The sequence below is a fragment of the Muscardinus avellanarius genome, assembly GCF_963383645.1.
Source record: "Muscardinus avellanarius genome assembly, chromosome: 3".
Classification (NCBI taxonomy): domain Eukaryota; kingdom Metazoa; phylum Chordata; class Mammalia; order Rodentia; family Gliridae; genus Muscardinus; species Muscardinus avellanarius.
In genome coordinates this window covers 29420348-29441989 of record NC_137788.1, presented here as the reverse complement: position 1 = coordinate 29441989, position 21642 = coordinate 29420348, and the positions used below count along the sequence as shown (strand labels likewise).

Here is a 21642-nt window from a genome sequence, read left to right as displayed (position 1 = left end):
CGCCCAGCTAACAGTTTTTTTAAAAATGGGTCTGGAGAACATGGTGGCACACGGTTGTAATCCCAGTATTCGGGAGGCTGAGACAGGAGGATCACAGATTCATGGTCAGCCTAAGCTACTTAGTGAGGCCTTCCACAACTTAGACCCTGCTTCAAAATAAAGAATAAAAAATAGGGCTGGGAGTGTACTTAAAAATCCCTAGCACTTACACACACACACACACACACACACACACACACACACACACACACGGTCTGGAGTTAGAACACACACACACACATACACACACAACACACACACACACACACACACACACACACACACACAGTCTGGAGTTAGGATGCTCCTGGATTCAATCTCCAGCACCACAACACACACACACACAGGGCTAGATCTGTTTGAATTTGAGCCAGGTGTGGTGGCACATGCCTGTAATCCCAGCTGCCCTAGAGGTTGAGGGAAGGGGATCACAAGTTTCAGGTCAGCTCGGGCAATTTAACAAGACTTTGTCTCAAAATAAAAAAAGGGCTGGGGATGTAGTTCAGTGGTAGAATGCTCCTGGGTTCAATCCCAAGTGCCAAAAAAGAAAAAAGCCTTTTTTTGTTTTCTAAGTGTAATAGGATGCTGCATGTTTTAAAATTGTGTTTGAAGCAAGGTGTGGTGGCGCACGCGTGTAATCCCAGCATTCAGGAGGCAGAGACTGGAGGATTACAGTTTGCAGACAGCCTTAGCTACTTAGCAAGGCCCTTCACAACTCAGTGAGGCCCTGTTTCAAAAATAAAAAAAACTAAAAAATAGGGCTGGGGGTATAACTCCAAAGTAAAATGCCCCTGGGTTCCATGGAACCCCGGTACGGTACTGCAAAAATTTAAAAAAATAATAATAATTGTGTTTGAGCTGGGTGTGGTGGCACAGGCTTGTAATCTCAGTATTTGGGAGGATAAGACAGGAGAATCACAGGTTCAAGGACAGCCTCAGCTATTTAATGAGGCCCTTTGCAACTCAGTGAGACCCTGTTTCAAAAGAATAAAATATAGGTTTGAGGGTGTAGCTTGGAGGTAGAATGCCTCTGCGTTTCATCCCCAGTACTGCAAAAAACAAACAAAAAATTGTATTTGATAATTGTTTGTAATGTAGCATGTTTTAAGAAACATCCTTTTATTTGAGTTTAGTTTTTGTCTTCATAATCTACTTACAATCTCTTTTAGAAAAAGGAATCATCCTTGGAGAGCGGGGTCTTTTCATCTGGAGAAGAGAATGAGTTATCAAAAGGCACCGGGAAGAAGGTAAGGTAGAGCCCTATGGTGACTGGTTACATCTGTTTCTTTCCACAGGAGATTGTGAGCTTCCAGGATAAATATTTTATCTTGTTTATTCTATTCTCCAACATCCAACATATTTCTTTGCACATAGTAGGAACACATATATGGATTGGATTGAATTAGTTTTCTGAGATTTATAAATAAATAAATGAGCTCCTTGAGTTATATTGTACTGTATTATTAGTGGTTACTATTCCTTCTCCTGTTCTCTGTCTTTTTCTTTCTTTCTTTGAAATAGGGTCTCACTAGGTTGCTGATAGTCCTATTTTATTGCTGAGGCTGTCCTCAAACCTGTGATCCCCACAGTGTTTTTATTTTTATGTTTTTAAATTTTGGTACTAGAGATTGAGCCCAGAGGCATTCTACTTCTGAGCTATACATCCAGCCCTATTTTATTTTTATTTTGAAACAGTTTTGCTAGGTTGGTGAAAGTCTCACTACTTGCTGAGGCTGTCCTCAAACCTATGATCCTCCTGTCTCAGCCTCCCAAGTACTGGGATGACAGGCATGTGCCACCAGTCCTGGATAATTTTTTTGTTTTGAAACAGAGTCTCACTAGGTTGCTGAGAGTCTTGCTAAGTTTCCGAGGCTAGTCTTGAACCTGTGTTCCTCCTGTCTCAACCTCCCAAGCGCTGGTATTACAGGTGTGCACCAGCAGGCCCATCTTTCTGTTTTCCTGGAGAGAGCCAACCCTTGGAATGAGTATCTGTCCTTCTCAATAATACCATTAATATAGTCTCACTTTGTTTTCTTTAAGGAAAGAAAGGCAGCCAAGTTAAGCAAAGAAGCATTAAAAAAACTGCATAGTGAGACGCAGCGCCTTATTCGAGGTAATGCAGACCAGTACAGCAAGGTTTAAGGGAATCACAGTATTTTTTGTTAGCTCCACTTGAATGTTGGGGATTTTCTTGTTTTAAAACTTAATGTGAGAGCCGGGCGTGGTGGCGCACGCTTGTAATCCCCGCGCTTGGGAGGCGGAGACAGGAGGATCGCGCAGGTTTGAAGCCAGCCACGCTGGCGTAAGAGACCCTGTTTCCAAATAAAAAAAGATGTAAAAATGGGTCTGGGAGTGTAGCCCGGAGGTAGAAGGACTTCCAGGAACCCCAGTACCACCAAAATAAATAAATAAATAAATAAATAAAACTTAATGTGAACTCTAATAGCAAGTTTAGAATTGATCTTGGTGAATGGCCATTGTTCTAAAGCCTTGGGATATTAATGTAAACTGAAAAAATTCTAAAACTACAGTGGCAGTAGAACTTTCAGGATGTGTGTGTGTGTGTGTGTGTGTGTGTGTGTGTGTGCACGCGTGCGTGTGCGTGTGCGTGTGTGTGTGTGTGTGTGTGTGCGCGTTGTTTGGTACTGGTGATGGAACCTAGAGGCATTCGACGTCCGAGCTACACCCTCAGCCCTATTTTTTATTCTTTATTTTGAAGCAGGGTCTCACTAAGTTGCGGAGGGCCTCACTAAGTAGCTGAGGCTGTCCACGAACCGCGATCCTCCGGTCTCAGCCTCCCGAATGCTGGGATTACACGGGTGCGCCACCACGCCCAACCCTAGCTTTCTGGATTGTTCTGATTTCACATTTAATTTTATTCATGGTACTGAGGATTGAACCTAGGGGCACTCTACCACTGAACCAGCCCTTTTTTATTTTGGGACAAGGTCTCTAAGTTGTCCAGGCTGATCTGGAACCTCCCATGTACTGGAATTATAAGCATGCACCTCAGTGCCTGGCTCACCTTTAGTTATAAAAGCCACTGGTCTTCAAGAACCTCTTGTAGTTAGCTCCTGCCTTTGTTAAAAGCAAGATTGTTTTCTATTTGTGGTTCTAGATTTGGTTATAGTGTTTTGTTAACTGAATATGAAATGGCATGTACGGTCTCTATATTTGCTTGTTCTATTCCATTTTTTTTTTAGAGTCTGCACTTAATCTTCCTTATCATATGCCTGAGAATAAAAGTATTCATGACTTCTTCAAACGTAAACCCAGGCCCACTTGCCAGGGGAATGCCATGGCACTACTAAAGTAAGAACTTTCTCTCCTTGTTGATTGTAGTCTTCGTTGACTTCAGTTTTGTAGCTACAAAACATCTAGTGTAAAAAGTTCAGAGTCCTCACTCTCTTAAAACGGATTTAACTGATTCATTATGTGTTAAGGGATGAGAATGTTTCACATTTTGGATAATTTTCAATGCTGCCTCCTTTTCCCTTCTCTAGGTCATCTAAGTATCATCACAAAGAAATCCTAGATACTGCAAATACAGCTACAGTGAATAGTGCCCACCATAGCAAAGGTTTTGAGCGGACAGTTGGTACAGGATATGAAAAAGAAATGAACACGCTCCCTGTGGTTTCAAAGGAACCTCACATTACTTCTGGATTAGATGAGGCTTGTGATAAAGATACAGGCAAAAGTGAAGAGCTAGAGATTCAGGATCAACAGAAGCAGACTGATGCTAACCCTTCACTCGGGGAGAGCTCGGTGTCACCACAGGAATCCAGTTCCTTCAGGAACAAGGCCTGTGAGGAGTCTCAGACTGCAGGGATTGTGGCGTCTGAATCTCATGGTCTGGAGGGACAAGATGACCTAAAACAAACTGGAGGAGTAGATGAGAAAGTGGAAGAACCCATGCAGCAAGCTCAGCCAGCAGCCATGCCACCCGAAAAAGTAAGAAAGTTTACTCTGGACAGACTTAAGCAGTTGGGAGTGGATGTTTCCGTTAAGCCGCGTCTGGGTGCTGATGAAGATTCCTTTGTGATACTTGATGAGCCTGAAATAAACAGAGGTAGGCAACCCTGTACACTGTGGGGAGCTGCCCCGGCACGATTTACCCCATCAACTTGCTATTTTTTGCCCCTGTAAAGGGCAGGGAACACAGGAGAAACCAATAATCACACATGATCTTGCCCTGCAGAGGTACCAGATATGAGCAGAATTCCTTTTATGTAAATTTGGCAGCATATCAGAATGATGTAGACCTTGTTTAAAACAGAAGCCCCTTGATACTTAATTACAAAAGAGGTACATTGCTATCATACTCTGTATTTATTTCTTCCTTTTCAACCAGAACACCTAAGTTTTTCTCTATTCCTAAGTCAGATCTTAAGTCATTCATAAACATATTATTCAGCGCTGGGCGTGGTGGCGCACGCTTGTAATCCCTGCTCTTGGGAGGCGGAGACAGGAGGATCGTGCAGGTTCGAAGCCAGCCTCACTGGCTTAAGAGACCCTGTTTCCAAATAAGAAAATATAAACTAGGTCTGGGAGTGTCGCCTGCAGGTAGAAGGGTTTCCAGGAACCCCAGTACCACCAAAAAAATAAATAAATAAATAAATAAAAATTCTGTTTTTCACAGCTAAAGAGAAACAAATTAGTTCATTTAAATTGTCTGCAAAACTGAATTTCTTTTTTCCCCCACTCACTCAACCAGTAACTATCTGCAAGTTAGTGTGGGCACACCAAGAAGTATCTGACATTTATCCTTCACTTAAGATGCTTATGCTCAGAGCATCTTATCAGAGATAAGAAGTGCACAAATAGCAGTAATGCAAGGGAGAAAGGGGTGATATTTTCTATGGAAAGGGAATTGGTTCCAGGTCCCTCTTCCCAGGACACCAAAATCTGTGGATGTTTAAGTCCTTTAAATAAAATGGCATATACGCCGGGCGTGGTGGCGCACGCTTGTAATCCCCGCGCTTGGGAGGTGGAGACAGGAGGATCGCGCAGGTTCGAAGCCAGCCACGCTGGCGTAAGAGACCGTTTCAAAAATATAAAATAGGTCTGGGAGTGTAACCCGGAGGTAGAAGGGCTTCCAGGAACCCCAGTACCACCAAAAAAAAAAAAAATAAATAAATAAATAAATAAATAAAATGGCATAATATTTGTATATTAACATACTTCCATATGCTTTAAATAATCTCTACACTACTTAAAATATGTAAATGTTACATAAATAGTTGTACTGTATTGTTTAGGGAATAAGGACAAGAAAAAGTTTATACATGTTCAGTACAGATGCAATTTTTTTTCCAAGTTTTTTTTTCTTTTTCTTTTTGGTACTGGTGATTGAACCCAAGGACAATCCACCTCTGAGCTAGCCCTGTTTCACTAAGTTGCTGAGATTTTTCCCAAGTTGCTGAGACTAGCCTCAAACTTCTAATCCTCCTGTTTCAACCTCCCAAGTACTGGGATTACAGGCATGCACAGTCTGCCTGGCTTCAAATATTTTTTATTTGAGCATGGTTGAATCTGCAGATGCAGAACCCATGGAAATGGAGAAGTGACTGGTTTTGTGTGTGTGTGTGTGTGTGTGTGTGTGTGTGTGTGTGTGTGTGTTTTACTGGAGTTTGAACCCAGAGATATTTTACCTCTGAGTTTCACTCCCAGCCTTATTTTATTCTTTCATTTTTAAACTGTCTCACTAAGTTGCAGAGGGCTTCACTGAATTGCTGAGGCTGGCCATGAACCTGCAAACCTCCAGTCTCAGCCTCCCAAGTACTGGAATTACAACCATGTGTCACCATGTCCAGCCTGACTGTATGTCTTTGGTAGTTGGAAATTATCAGAAAAAAAGGAAAAGCCGGGTATGGTGACATACCTGTAATCCTAGTACTTGGGTGGATGAAACAGGAGGATTACAGGTTTGAGGCCAGCCTCAGCAATTTAACAAGGCCCTCAGTAACTTAATGAGACCCTGTTTCAAAACAAAAAATAAGAGGTTGGGCTTGATGACACATGCTTGTAATCCCAGTAGCCTAAGACGGGAGAATTGCAGGTTTGAGGACAGCCTCAGCAAGTAGTGAGACTCACCGATCTAGTGAGATGCTATTTCAAATAAGAATACAATAGGGCTGGGGGTATAGCTGAGAGGTAGAATTCCCCTAAGTTCAATCCCTAGTACCACAAAAAGAAAAAAGAAGCCGAAGCCGGGTGTGATGGTACATGCTTATAATCCCAATACTTGGGAGGCTGAGACAGGAGGATCGCACAGGTTCAAAGCCAGCCTCAGCTACTTAGTGAGGCTCTCAGCAACTTAGTGAGACCCTGTTTCCAAATAAAATAGAAAATAGGTCTGGGAGTATAGTCAAAGGTAGAAAGCCTCTGGATTCTATCCCCAGCACCACAAAAAAAAAAAAAAAAAAAAAAGAAAGAAAAAAAAAGGAAGGAAGGAAGGAAGGAAGGAAGGAAGGAAGGGAAAAGGAAGAAAAAAGAACAGGGAATTAAAAAAAATTTTTTTTTTATTTTTGTGGTACTGAGAATTGAACCCAGGAGTATATAATTCTAATACTTGGAGGCTGAGACAGGAAGATCACAGGTTCACAGCCAACCTCAGCTACTTATGGCCTCTGCAACTTAGTGAGACCCTGTTTCAAAATAAAGGAAAAAAAAATTGAACTGGGTGTATGGCACACACTTGTAATCCCAGTACTTGGGAGACTAAGACAGGAAGATCGAAGGCTCTCAGCCAGCCTCAGCTAGTGAGACCCTGTTTCAAAATAATGAATAAAAAAATAGTGCTGGGGGTGTAGCTCAGAGATAGAATGTCCTTAGGTTCAATCCCTAGTACTACAAAAAAAAAAAAAAAAAGAGCTGGGAATGTAGCTTGGAGGTAGAATGACCCTGGGTTCTACCCCAGTTCTGCCACACACACAAAAAAAAAACCACTTAAATAGTGGCTACTGAATAAAATTGTTTACATAAGACTGTCCTTGATCTAGCAGCTTATTGTTTGGCATTTGCTATTGTGATTGTGATCCACTACATCTTTATTTAGTGAGTAAACTTTGTGCAGGTAGAGACATTCTTGGGATGTACAAAAAGGCAATTTGGTTGGAGCTGGAGGTGTTTGTGAGAGGTTGTGTAACAGAACTAGCCTAGCTGCATTAGCAAAGACGCTTGATCTGAACAGATTAAGAGGTGGAGAAGACACTTTTTTTGTGTGGTACTGGGAATGGAACCCAGGGGCATTCTACCTCTCATTTTTTATTTTGAAACAGAGTCTCACTGAGTTGCAAAGGGCCTCACTAAGTAGCTGAGGATGGCTGCAAACCTACCATCCTCCTGTCTCAGCCTCCCAAGTACATGTACATGTGGTAGAACATGTGCCATGCCTGGCTGAAGACACATTTTTTGTTACTGTATTAAACACTGTTAAATTTTGTTATGTAAACAGTCCTATGTTGAGTGGAAAGGGAAAAAACATTTTCTTGAGTATCTACCATATTTTGCATTAATACATTCACTTTCTTTTTTCTTTTTTTTCCTTTTTGCAGTACTGAGGATTGAACCTAGAGGCATTCTACCTCTGAGATACACCCCAGCCCTATTTTTTATTCTTTATCTTGAAACAGGGTCTCACTAAGTTGTGGAAGGCCTCACTAAGTAGCTAAGGCTGGTACAAACCTGTGATCCTCCTGTCTCAGCCTCCCAAGTACTGGGATTACAAACTGCACTGCCACACCCAGCATTTTTTCTTTTTAGTGGTGGTAGGAATTGAACCCAGGGTCTGTGTGCTGAGCCACATCCCAGCCCTTTTTAATTTTTATTTATTTATTTATTTATTTATTTATTTATTTATTTATTTATGGTACTGGCGGTGGAACCCAGAGGCTTTCTACCTCCGGGCTATACTCCCGGCCCTATTTTCTATTTTATTTGGAAACAGGGTCTCAGTAAGTTGCTGAGAGCCTCACTAAGCAGCTGAGGTTGGCTTCGAACCTGTGCGATCCACCTGTCTCAGGCACCCAAGCGCGGGGATTACAAGCATGCACCACCATGCCCGGCTTTAAAATTTTATTTTGAAACAGGTTTTTGCTAAGTTGCCTGTGCTGGCTTTGAACTTGCAGTCCTCTTACCTGAGCTTCCTGCGTAGCAGAGTAGCTAAGATTACAGGTGTGTGTTAGCATGCCCAGCTACCACACTTAATAGATTCTTTATTGTTTATCTTTCTTAATTCTCATAGTCCCAAATATTATTTCACAAAATGAGGAAACCGAGGCTCAGCCAGGCATGGTGTCGAACTGCTATAATCCCAGTACTTGGAAGGCTAAGACAGGAGGATCACAGGTTTGAGTTTAATCTCCAGCTACATATACCCACACCCACACATACACAGTGTGCCCTTGTGAGGGGTGCATGGGCAACCTCGAGGAAGGATAGCTTACTTAGACTGTGGAGTTAGGGAAGTTTCTGGAAGGTGTGGAGTCCTGAACGCTGAGGTGCCGAGGCAGAGAGGTAAGGAAGGGCTTTCTTGGTGGAGGAGACTGAACTGCAGAAGACACAGGGATAATAGGAAACAAGGAGTTCTGGCTGGCAGTGATGATTGTAATTGGAGTGGTGATCAGAGCCTAGATTCTGCAAGACTGTGAGGCCCTGCTTAGTTAGACTTTAGCTCTTTGTTAGTAGAGGACCATTGAAAAATTTTTTGACATGGGAAATTATCCAGATACTCATTTGAGGAAATTCAATCTAGGAGCTGATGTGGTGGATACATTGAAAGGGGTTAAGATTAAAGGCATTAGGAGCAGCAATTTTCTTACATCTACAGAATAAGATTTTAATGAGAAAATACATGTAGATTTAAACCTTGTGGTGTTAGATATATATTACTCATGTTCCTGGAGGTAGTGTGGGGAGTACTGGCTACCTCTAACTCTATTCCTGGACAGAAAAATGGGAATGAGACCATTTCTTGAGACTTGAGCTAGAATAGAGCCTGGTGAAGGCCTGAGATACAGCTTAGTGGCAGAGCATTTTTCTAGCATATGCAAAGCCCTGGGTTTGATCCCTAGCATGATAAAATAAAAAATAAAAAAGCCAGGCATTGTGGTACATGCCTGTAATCTCAGTACTTGGGAGGCTGAGACAGGAGGAACCAGTCTCAGCAACTTAGCAAGACCCTCAGCAGCTTAGTGAGACACTTGTTGCAAAATGAAAAATTAAGCTGGGTATGGTGAGGCATGCTTGTGATTCTAGTGATGGGAAGCTGGGACGGGAGGGTCACAGGTTCAAAGCTGTCCTTGACAACTTAGTGAGGTACCTAGTGAGACCTTATTTCCAAATAAATAAAATTGGTCTGGGGGTGTAGATCAGAGCTAGAATGCCTCTAGGTTCAAGTCCTAGTACCAATAAATAAATAAATAAATAAATAAATAAATAAATAAAAATAGTGCTGAGGGTGTAGCTCAGAGGTAGAATGCCTCTGGGTTCGACCTTCAGTTAAAAAAACAAACAAACAAACTTGGAGACCTTAGACATTTTGTCATGGAAAAGAGAAGGCCATGTGAAAATATCCAGTGCCCCTCGTTCCCAAAGCAGCCTTTCTGTTTTTCATTTCTGTTCTCTTTATTACTGCCAGCTCTTCCCAGCCGGCGCTCTCACTACAGATTTCACAATGGTATGAAATGTTCAGTGGAGTAGGTAGGGGATGGTGCCAGGTAGCAGCTGGCTGAGGGATAAAGGACAAGGAAGAGGGGAAAGGCGCTATTGCATTGGAGCACTGAGCAAACTGCATCCACTTATACTAGTTGGGTCTCTGGTACTGGTGCTGCCTAAAGTGGGATTTTCTTTCTGATATGCTGCTTACACTAGTTTAATGATTTCAATAAAAAACTTTTTCCAACCTGTTACATCACAGACTGGATTGGTTTTTATTTTTATTTTTTTATCTTGCCTATATTCAATAAATTACCAACAATTAAGTGTACAAAATAGGTAACTGAAAAAAAGAAGGCGGCTGGCGTGGTTGCACATGCCTGTAATCCCAATACTTGGGAGACTGAGACAGGAGGATCACAAGTTCAAAGACAGCCTTGGCAACTTAGAGAAGCTCTCGGCAACCTAGTGAGACCTTGTTTCCAAATAAATAAAATCGGGCTGAGAGTAGAGATTGGAGGTAGAATGCTTGTGGGTTCAATCCCCAGTAACCCCCTTCAAAAGAAGATGGAAAGCCATGACAAATTAAACTCATGAATAGTTGAGGTTTAAGCTTTTTTTGTGTGTGGTGCTGGGGATGAAACCCAGAGGCATTCTACCTCCAAGCTACATCTTCAGCCCTATCATCATCATCATCATCATCGTTGTTATTATTTATCATTATTATTATTATTATTATTATTATTTTTTTTTTTTTTTTTTTTTTTTTTGGTGGTACTGGGGTTCCTGGAAGCCCTTCTTCCTCTGGGCTACTCTCCCAGACCTATTTTATATTTTTGAAACAGGGTCTCTTACGCCAGCACGGCTGGCTTCGAACCTGCGCGATCCTCCTGTCTCCGCCTCCCAAGCGCGGGGATTACAAGCGTGCGCCAGCACGCCCAGCGATTTATTATTATTTTGGAAACAGGATCTCACTAAGTTGCTGAGCACCTTTGTAAGTTACTAAGGCTGGCTTTGAACCTGCAATCCTCCTGTCTCAGGCTCCCAGGTGTTGGGATTACAGGCGTGTACCATCATACTCCGCTAAATATTTTTTCTTAGCAGCTTAATACTGGGAAAAAAGCCTTATTTTGTGTTTTGAAACACAGTCTCACTAAATTGCTGAGGCTGGCCTTGAACCTGGGATCCTCTTCTCAGCCTCCCAAATACTGGAATTACAGGCATGCACCACCACACCGAGAAAGAATTTTCTATATTTATGGTGGGCATAGTGGCAGACACCTGTACTTAGGAGGGTGAGACAGGAGGATCATAGATTTATATGTATCTATATATATTTATATATAGATATAGATATATTGGGAGAACATTTGAGGTGGTCCATTAGTTTGCGTTAGGTTTTATGTATTTGACGCAGGTATTAGCAAGCAAAGGACTTTTGCTTTTTCTCGTGTGTGATGTCTTCCTCAACACTGTTGAGCTAGATAACTTCTAATTCTTAACTGTAATCTTAAAGGCAAGAGCTTAAGCATGCAAACTGACCAGCGGGTTGGTGTTTGGGTTTAGAACTGGAGGCCTTGAAGCAGCGCTTCTGGAAGCATGCAAGTCCAGCAGTCAGGTCCAGGGCCGGCCAGACAGTCAGCGTGAACATCATCGTGAAGGAATTGGGCACTGATGGGAAGGAAGAGCTGAAGGCAGATGTGGTGCCGGTGACCTTGGCAGCCGAGAAGCTGGATGGAGCTAGCCACACAAAACCAGGTATTTGAGGGTTTGTTTTTTTTTAAGCTTTAAAGAAGTTTATTAAAAAGATAGAAATACATCTGCCTGCCTTCCTTCCTTCCTTTTTTTACCAGGGACTGAACTCGGGCATTTTGCCTCTGAGCTACACCCCCAGCCCTATTATTTTTTATTCTTTATTTTGAGAGTTTTACTAAGTTGCAGAGGGCCTAAGTAGCAATCTTTCTGTCTCAGCCTCTCAAATACTGGGAGGCGTGCACCCTTATACCCAACTAGGGAGACCCTATTTTAAAAATTAAAAAAGGGGTAGGAATGTAGCTTAGAGCTAGAATATCCCTGGGATCAGTTCAGTACCAAGAAAAGAGAAGAAAAGAAAAAATAGTCTTCACAAAGGTGATTGTATGTCCTTGTAGGAAAACTTTTATGCATATTCTGTTTTGTGTGTATGCCTGTGGCATTAAACATTTACTCTCTACCAAATGCTATTCTAGCTGCTTTCCATTTTTTATCTTATTTAATCTTTACAACCTCATGAAGTACATGAAGTAAAATAACATTAACATCCTTTTTTTATACATGAGAATACTGATTGATATGCTGACCACATAAGCCCCTTATTCCGGTTTATAGTTACTAATTAGTAGGAGCAATGGTCCAATCCAGAACATCCAACTCTGGCGCTCAGATACACGGTTTAGAACTGGGTATGGTGACACATCTGGTAATCTCAATACTTGGGAGATTGAGACCAGGAGGATTGCAGGTTCATGGCCAGCCTCAGCTACTTAGTGAGTCCCTGTGCAATTTAGTGACACCCTGTTTGAAAATAAAGAATAAAAAGCCGGGCATGGTGGCGCATGCTTGTAATGCCCGCACTTGGGAAGCTGAGACAGGTCTGGGCATGGAACCCTGGGGCATTTGACCTCTGAGCTAAACCCCCTGCCCTATTTTTTATTCTTTATCTTGAAACAGGGTCTCACTAAGTTTTGGAGGGCCTCACTAAGTAGCTGAAGCTGTCTGTGAACCGCGATCCTCTGGTCTCAGCCTCTTAAATCCTGAGATTACAAGCACATGCCACCATGTTCAGCTTCCAGTTTTACTTTTGAGTTCTTTTTCTGTAATATAGGTCAATTTATCGATGTTTTCCTTATGGCTACTAAGCCAGAGACTTTTGAAGCATATTTATTCCTTCTCCCTCTTAAACCAGCGCTGCTGGCTTCGAACCTGCGCAATCCTCCTGTCTCCGCCTCCCAAGCGCCGGGATTACAAGCGTGCACCACCACGCCCGGCTCTATTTTTATATATTTTTTTGGAAACAGGGTCTCTTAAACCAGAGAGGCTGGTTTTGAACCTGCGTGATCCTCCTGTCTCCACCTCCCAAGCGCCAGGATTACAAACTGCGGCAACGTGCTTGGCTTTATTCTTTATTTTTGAAACAGGGTCTCACTGATTTGCAAAGGGCCTTACTAAGTAATGGCTGAGGCTGTCCTTGAACCATGACCTTCCTGTCTCAGCCTCACTAATGCTGAGATTACAAGCTTGTGCCACCAAGGCCAGCTCCTTCTCCCTCTTTTTAAGCAATTATTTTTTAAATCCCTGGGTGTGAAAGGTCTTTTTGTTTGTTTTAATATTTCATTTCATAATAATTACCATGTATTAAAATGGCAAAATAAAGTCCTTGATTTTCCTTTTGGTTTTTGATTAGAACACTTTTGGAATTGCCTAAACTGCATATTTAATTATTGTGTTATATAGTTGATGATTATGTCTAAAACATTTTAACATACTTTTGTATAGGTGAAAAGCTGCAGGTGCTAAAAGCTAAACTGCAAGAGGCAATGAAACTTCGAAGGTTTGAGGAGCGCCAGAAGCGCCAAGCATTGTTTAAATTAGATGATGAAGATGGATTTGAGGAAGAGGAGGAAGAGGAGGAAGAAATGACAGATGAGTCTGAAGAAGATGAGAAAGAGGAGGAGGAAAAGGAAGAACTAGAAGAGGAGGAGAAAGAAGAGGAAGAAGAGGAGGAAGAAGGCAATCAGGAGGTTCTGACAATTCTGTTTTGTTACTTGGTCATGATGAATAAGAGAAAGAGAAAACCAGATTGAAATAAGAGTGTAATAAGCATTTTCAATTGTATAAGAAATCTTAGGGATGTAGATAAAGGTAGCTACTTCATATGTACCTAAATCTTAGTACATTTAGTTCTTTTAACACCATTAACACCTGCGATCCACAAAGCTGTATCCTTGGATTCTACCACTTAGTTTTCATATTTTAAAAATAACGCAGCCAGGTGCAGTGGCACATGCCTGTACTCCTAGTACTTGGGAGGCTGAGACAGAAGGACTGCAGGTTTGAGGACAGCCTCACCAAGTAGACTCATCAACCTAGTGAGACCCTATTTCAAAATAAAAAAAAAGAAAGATGGGGTGTAACTCAGAGGTAAAATGCCTCTGAGTTCAATACCCAGTGCCACAAATAAATATAAATAAATAAAATAGAGCTGGGGTAGAATGTTTCTGTATTCAGTCCTCAGTACCACTAAATAAATAAATAAAAAGGTCTGGGTGTCTAGCTCAGAGGTAGAATGCCCCTGGATTCAATTCCCAACATCACACACACACACACACACACACACACACACACACACAGTTAAAGTTTAGCTGGGTGTGGTGGCACATGCTTGTAATCCCAGTACTTGGGATGCTCAGAGAGGAGGATCACAGGATCAAGGTCAGCTTCACCAACATAGACTCTCAGCAACCTAGCAAGACTCTTTTTCAAAAACAAAAAAAATATAAAAGAATATAAAAAGCTGAGGTTGTGGCTCAGAATTAGAACACCCCTGGTTTCAATCCCCAGTATCCCCACACAAAAAAGCTTTAATAAAATTGTCAGGGAAAATTATATTAATGATGATAATAGTCAGACTGAACTTCTTTTAGCTTTACCTTTTCAGATATAAAATGTGACCTGTAACCAAGTAGCCATATTTCAAGCTAATAGTGGATTTGCTTTTAGAGTTTTTGACTTAACTTGTATTGTTTTGTTTTGGGGTGCATGATTGGTAAAGATTGCAGAATTTCTTCTTGAAAGTGAAGACATTGAAGCCAAAGAAGAGAAAGAAATAGATAAAGAAAATATTGATGGCAGTAGTGAAACTGGCAAGTCAGTTGACCTCTCTGTTCCCAAGCCACTGTCATCAGACTCTACCTTACTTCTGTTTAAGGACAACTCTTCCAAGATGGGGTATGTAATTTTCTCTAAGGAAATATAAAATTCTCTTGAATTGGCCCCTGTAGTAAGAAGTAGAGAACAGGTCAGTAGTCATGGTGATACACACTTGTAATCCCAGTACTTGAGAGGCCGAGTTATGAAAATTTCAGGTTCCAGGCCAGCCTTGGCAACTTAGCAAGACCCTGTTTCAGGGCCGGCATGGTGGTACACACTTTTGTAATCCCAGCATTCAGGAGGCTGAGACCAGAATGGAGGATCGCAGTTTGCAGACAGCCTCAGCTGTTTACTGAGGCCCTTTGCAACTCAGTGAGACCCTATTAAAAGAAAATAAAAAAAATAAAAATTAGGGCTGGCCCCTAAAAATTAATGCCCCTAAGTTCCATCCCCAGTACCAAAAAATATCCCCAGTGCAATGCCCCTAAGTTTCATCCCCAGTACCAAAAAAAAAAAAAAAAAAAAAAAAAAAAACCTGTTTCAAAATAAAAATAAAAAAGGCCAGGGATGTAGCTCAGTGGTAGAACACCCCTGGGTGCAGTCCCCAGTACCCAAAAAACCAAGGTACAAACAGATACAGAAATAATTGACCATTTTATTTTATAGTTACTTTCCTACTGAAGAAAAATCAGAAACAGATGAAAACTCAGGCAAACAGCCTAGCAAACTGGGTAAGTATTAATTCTGATACTGAACTTTTCTCTGGTTCTCTATCTTTGATACTGTTGCAGGAAGACTAGGTGCCCAAAGTCAGGAAACAGAGACTGGAGTTGGAAGCAGCTTCCTTTATTCACTAGTGAAGGCTCAGCAGGCAGTGCTTTGGGTCGGAGCCCCAATCACTGAACACACAAGCTCTTTTATGCTTTTGGTTACCTATTGGGGGAGGGGTAGGCATGAGATGTACATTTTCTAGTATAAGCATGATGACAGCAGCAGAACAAGCAGTTAATCATCATATCAATCATTACATTTATTTTCTTCTCATCACTCCTTTGTTTATATTTGAGAGAGCTTGTGCTGGGAAACCCTAAGCTGTCCAGGGTGACTGCCTTGTTTATGTCTGAGTGAGCCTTGTGCTGTCTTATCTTTTAGACTGCTTTTTTGCTTACATCTAAGGGAGAAACTGAAGAAACTTTATTCTTTTCATTTTGCTTTTAGCCAAAAATAATTTTTATTTTTTTTATTTTTTATTTTTGGTGGTACTAGGGTTGGAACCCAGGGGCATTCTACCTCTGAGCTACACCCCCAGCCCTGATTTTTCTTGTTTGTTTGTTTGTTTTGGTGGTACTAGGGTTCCTGGAAACCCTTCTACCTCCGGGTTACACTCCCAGACCTATTTTTATACATTTTTTATTTGGAAACAGGGTCTCTTAAGCCAGCCCGGCTGGCTTCGAACCTGTGCGATCCTCCTGTCTCCATCTCCCAAGCGTGGGGATTACAAGCGTGCGCCACTGTGCCTGGTCCCAGCCCTGATTTTATTCTATACTTAGAAATAGGGTCTGACTGAGTTGCAAACGGCCTCATTAAATAGCTGAGGCTGCCAGGCGTGGTGGCGCACGCTTGTAATCACCGTGCTTGGGAGGCTGAGACAGGAGGATTGCACGGGTTCGAAGCCAGCCTTAACTGCTTAGTGAGGCTCTCAGCAACTTAGTGAGACCCTGTTTCCAAATAAAATATAAAAAAAGGTCTGGGAGTATAGCCCAGAGGTAGAAAGCCTCTGGGTTCTACCCCCAGTACCACCAAAAAAAAAAAAAAAAAAAAAAAAAAAAAATATATATATATATATATATATATATAGCTGAGGCTGCGAAGTGATCTTCCTGTCAGCCTCCCAAATGCTGGGATTATTTTAAAGACAAAGCTGAGGGCTCTGTCTCAATACTTGAGGGCTACAATTTCATAAAGATTTAATTTTTTTCAATCTAGTGACTTTCAGTATTACATGTGGTAATGAGAGAAGTTTGAATTCGAATTTTTTTTTCTTGGTTTGTTTTTAGAAAACTTACATGTATTTCTTTATAATGAGCTGTGAACAGATAGCAGATCCTTAGTGAGTGTGTATTTATTGAGTGAAACATGAAATATTTCTATATGTAAATCAAAGCAAAGGGAAGTATATAATTTGCTTTCCTAGTACTATAATTTAGTGTGTGTGTGTGTGTGTGTGTGTAAGAGAGAGAGAGAGAGAGAGAGAGAGAGAGAGAGAGAGAGAGAGAGAGAGAGAGAAAGAGAGAGAGAGAGAGAGATATATTGGAAATTGAACCCAGGGGCATTCTACCTCTGAGTTACATCCCCAGTCCTATGTTTTAGTTTTATTTCAAAACAGTCTCTGAAGGTTGAGAGTCTCACTACTTGCTGAGGCTGTCCTTGAAACTACAATGCTCCTATCACACTCCCAATTACTGGGATTTCAGGCATGCACCACTACACCCAGCTCTACAATTTACTTTTAACTTATAGATTTTGAACCTATAACTTGAAGGGTTTGCCTATTAACTGTTTTTTTGTACTGGAAGTTGAATTTTCTGAACTATATCCCTCGCCTATTTTTTATTAATTTTGAAACAGGGTCTCACTAAGTTTCAGAGGGCCTCACAAATTGCTGAGGCTGGCCATGCACCTGCAATCCTGTCCCAGCTTCTCAAGTACTGGAATTACAAGCATGCAACACCACACCCAGTTTTGCCTGTAAATTTAATCTGTGAGTTTCATCCTCATCTCTTTCCTAGATAAATCCATCTTTATTTCTGTAATCTTATACTAAAAAAGTATTTCTCTTTCTTTAGATGAAGATGATTCATGTTCATTGTTAACAAAAGAGAGCAGCCACAATAGCAGCTTTGAGCTGATTGGCTCCACAATTCCATCCTATCAGCCTTGCAACAAACAAACAGGCCGTGGGACCAGTTTTTTCCCTACAGCAGGAGGATTCAGATCTCCATCCCCGGGGCTCTTTCGAGCTAGTTTGGTCAGCTCAGCCTCTAAGGTGAGGTGGTAAGAGTTTTTCTAATCTCCTCTTCCCTTTGCTTCCCACATTGCTAAATAAAGTGTGTCCCAGCCAACTAACTCCCACACCTTGGTACTGAGCTTATGTGTTCAGATTTAAAAATCCACCCCCTTAGTGTATTAAAAACAAGCTTTATCCACCACTCTTGCTTTCTGGAGGTCAAGTCCTTTTAAGCTTCTCTTGGCCATGCATTGTCCTCCTCAATTACAATTGCCTGAGGGTAGAAGAAATATCGCAAAAAGCAACTTCTGTTGTTGTCATGACACTGAATGACTTTTGCAAAATGTTTTGTTATTGTTTGTTTTCATTTTGGTGCCAGAGTTCAGGGAAACTGTCTGAGCCTTCACTCCCCATAGAGGATTCCCAGGATCTGTATAACGCCTCCCCAGAGCCCAAGACACTTTTCCTAGGAGCAGAAGACTTCCAGTTCTGTTTAGAAGATGACACTCAGAGCCAACTGTTGGATGCAGATGGGTAGGTAGTTTTATGTTTCTGTGGGTGGGAATGGTGCTGGGTACTGCTTAATTTTGTTAAAAATAAAGTGAGCTTCTGTCACTCCATCTGTGCTTTTCTCTTCTGAGAAAGAGAAGGTGTACAGACCATTAGGATTACATTCTACAAGCTTGAACAGTCTGTCCAGAAAAGAAAAATGTAAATAGCTCTTGCTGGCATTCTGAACCTTTGATCTCTTCTTACTTGTAATACAGAGATCTTATGAGGGCATCAGATTTCCCTGTGTGTATCCTACTCTGCTGTGATCATTGGGTAAGACTGAGAATTCAGACTGCTAGCACGTCACACAACAAAATACCCAGTCCTACTCTGGTATCATCTGAAGCCAGAAATTATCCTTTACACTTTACCTTTTGAAATAGCATTTTATTCTTTCAGAAAATGTTCCCCACTCTTTTTAGATTAATATGAGGCTAAACTTTAAAAATAAAAACAAAAATAGTATGAAGCTAAACGTTGAGTCTTTTGTGTTCTGGTTTGAGATTTAGATTCTAACTTTGGTGTTGGAAATGAATTCAGAGTTTTTCATTCACCACTTTGCACCTCCTCTGGAGAATGTCTTACACTATTCATTTTGCTCATAGGTTCTTAAATGTTAGAAACCACAGGAATCAGTACCAAGATCTGAAGCCTCGGTTGCCGTTGGCTAGTATGGATGAGAATGCCATGGATGCCAACATGGATGAGCTGTTGGATTTGTGTACCGGGAAGTTTACATCTCAGGCTGAAAAATGTCAACCGAGGAAAAATGACAAGAAGGAGAACATGGAGGAACTTCTGAATCTTTGCTCGGGAAAATTCACTTCGCAGGGTAGATATCCAACAGAGCATCAAGCATACCACAGCCAAATATCTCAAGTCAGTGTCATTGAAACCCTTTAGTCCCAGGTGGAAAGTTCACAGAAAAGAGGATTGTGCTGGATTTTGCATTTTTTTAATTGAATTTACTATATACTTCCTGACATTTAGAGCTTTACGTTGCTAGAATGGTAGTGTCCACTTAAGACTGCTTCAGCTTTGACACATGATGTGTCATTTATAGTGTGTGTGTGTGTGTGTGTGTGTGTGTGTGTGTATACACACACATATATATACACACACATATATGTATATACTCACATATATATACACACACACACACACACACAACTTAGAACATTATCTGGAATATTGTAAGCTTCACATAAATAGTTGGCTATTTTTCCACCTGTGCCCCACTCACCCCAGTGCACACACTTGCTAGAGCGTAAGCTCTGTGAGTTTCCATCACTGTTGTTTCCCTGGTGCTCCACACGTAGTAAGTATAAAGATTTGTTAAATGGATATGCTGAGGTGTTTAGTGAGCTTGCCTTAGAACTGTATCAAGCTGGCATGTTTTTCGACAGCTAGGAGGATAAAGTTGTCGTTCCTTGGTGACCAGTGGTTTTCTGTTGATCTAGATGCCTCCTCTCTGGCTCCGCTGGCGCTGAGTAAGCAGGAGAAGGAGAGCAGCATGGGTGACCCAATGGAAGAGGCACTTGCCCTTTGCTCAGGCTCTTTTCCAACAGACAGGTGAGTCTAGAAATTGGCAGGAACTTGAGAAGGCCTGGTCTTTTGATAATATCCTAGGGTCAGATTTACTGTAGTTAGCAATAACTAATCATCTTAGGGGCTTAGTACTTGTTAGAGAGTCTTTACTTTGGGGAAGAATAGTATTAAAAAAGAAAGGCAATTTGGGAGGCTTAAACAGGAGGATCTGGGTTCATGGACAGCCTCAGATACTTAGTGAGGCCCTTTGCAACTTAGTGAGACCTTATTTCAAAATAAAGATTAAAAAAATGGGCTAGGGAGTGTAGCTCAAAGGTAGAATGCCCCTGGGTTCCATCTCCAGTACCACAAAAAAAAAAAAAAAAAAGAAAGTTAAAAATAGAAATACTAAGCTGGGCGTGGTGGCGCACGCTTGTAATCCCTGCGCTTGGGAGGCTGAGACAGGAGGACTGCACAGGTTCAAAAACCAGCCTCGGCTACTTAGTAAAGTTCTCAGCAACTTAGTGAGACCCTGTTTCCAAATAAAATATAAAATAGGTCTGGGAGTATAGCCCGGAGGTAGAAAGCTTCTGGGTTCCACCCCCAGTACCACCAAAAAAAAAAAAAAAATAGAAATACTATCTGATCTAGCAGTTCTTAGTATAGATGCAAACGAAATGAAAGCAAGGACTCAGATATCTGTATGCCATGTTTAAAGCAGCATTATTCACTGTAGCTAAAATCCAAGGGCCTGTTGACAGATGGCTGGGTAAACAAAATGTTGTATATACATAAAATGGCATATTCAGGTTTAAAAAAAAGAAGAAACTTCTGATACGTGCTACAAGCATGAACCTTGGGGATATTATGCTAAGAACAAGAAGCCAGTCACAAAAGGATAAACACTGTGAAGAGTCCACTTATATATGGTACTTAGAATAGTCAAATTAAAAAGAATAGTCAAGGTCATAGAGACAAAGTTGAGCAGTTGTTGCTAGGGGCTAGGAGAAAGGAGGACTGGAAAGTTGTTTGATGGATATGGTGTTTTGGTTTTACAAAATGAGAACAGTTCTGGAGATTGCTTTTACAAGGATGTGAAAGTACTTAGTACTACCTAATTGTATAATTAAATAATGGTTAAGAGAGTAAGTTTTTTTCCAGAGGCAAAATAGCTTGTCTCCTATTTCTTGAGATTATTGGTGTTAAGATATTTTAAATCTTTAAATTAGCAGGCTGCTTGTAGTTTGCTTTCAGCAACTTACTGATTCATTGATTTGCTTTTTGCTTTTTAGAGAAGATGAAGGTGAAGAGGAAGAATTTGGAGACTTTCGACTTGTCCCAAATGATAATGAATTTGATAGTGATGAGGTGAGGAGCAAGGGAATGTAACTGAACTCCATGTGTTGCTGCCCTTAGCATTCTTCTTGACTCAGTTCATGAGAATTGCGCTCGGCAGCTTGTCAGGAGCGGTGTTTGGGCAGTTTATAAATCCTGTTTTAGGTGTGTGTGTGTGTGTGTGTGTGTGTGTGTGTGTGTGTGTGTGTGTGTGTTGCTAGAGATCAAACCCAGAGCTTTACACATGCTAGGCAAGCTCTTTACCATTGCATTTGTTTTTCTACCTCAAGCCCTTTATATTTATTTATTTATTTTATTCATTTTTTTCTTGCTCTTAACTTTTGTTTTTTAGGCCGTGTGTGTGTGTGTGTGTGTGTGTGTGTGTGTGTGTGTACTTTTGGGGACTGAGGATTAAACCGAGGATGGCGCACCTGCAAGACAAGCACTTTGCCACTGAGTTACTGCCCAGTAAGCCCCCCCCCTTTTTGTGAGGTACTTGAGATTGAACCCAGGGGCCTTTACTTCTGAGCTATACACGCGGCTGATTTTATTTTGAAACAGGGTCTCACTAGGTCGATGAGAATCTCACTACTTACTCAGGCTGTCCTCGAACC

The 21642-nt window shown here is 41.3% G+C and overlaps 1 protein-coding gene across 1 annotated transcript in view; it reads left to right on the top strand.

Moving 5' to 3' along the window:
- Positions 1–21642, top strand: part of CLSPN (claspin) — a gene marked incomplete at both ends in the record, with an annotated part of 43299 nt that overhangs the window by 10085 nt on the left and 11572 nt on the right. Inside the window, 13 exons of the mRNA XM_080691380.1 lie at positions 1209–1286; positions 2080–2152; positions 3243–3351; positions 3543–4111; positions 11266–11457; positions 13234–13478; positions 14510–14685; positions 15274–15338; positions 17454–17653; positions 17994–18148; positions 18772–18998; positions 19627–19738; positions 20986–21061. Of these exons, the coding sequence (XP_080547506.1) occupies positions 1209–1286; positions 2080–2152; positions 3243–3351; positions 3543–4111; positions 11266–11457; positions 13234–13478; positions 14510–14685; positions 15274–15338; positions 17454–17653; positions 17994–18148; positions 18772–18998; positions 19627–19738; positions 20986–21061 (2277 nt within the window). The remainder of the gene's footprint in view (positions 1–1208; positions 1287–2079; positions 2153–3242; positions 3352–3542; positions 4112–11265; positions 11458–13233; positions 13479–14509; positions 14686–15273; positions 15339–17453; positions 17654–17993; positions 18149–18771; positions 18999–19626; positions 19739–20985; positions 21062–21642) is intronic.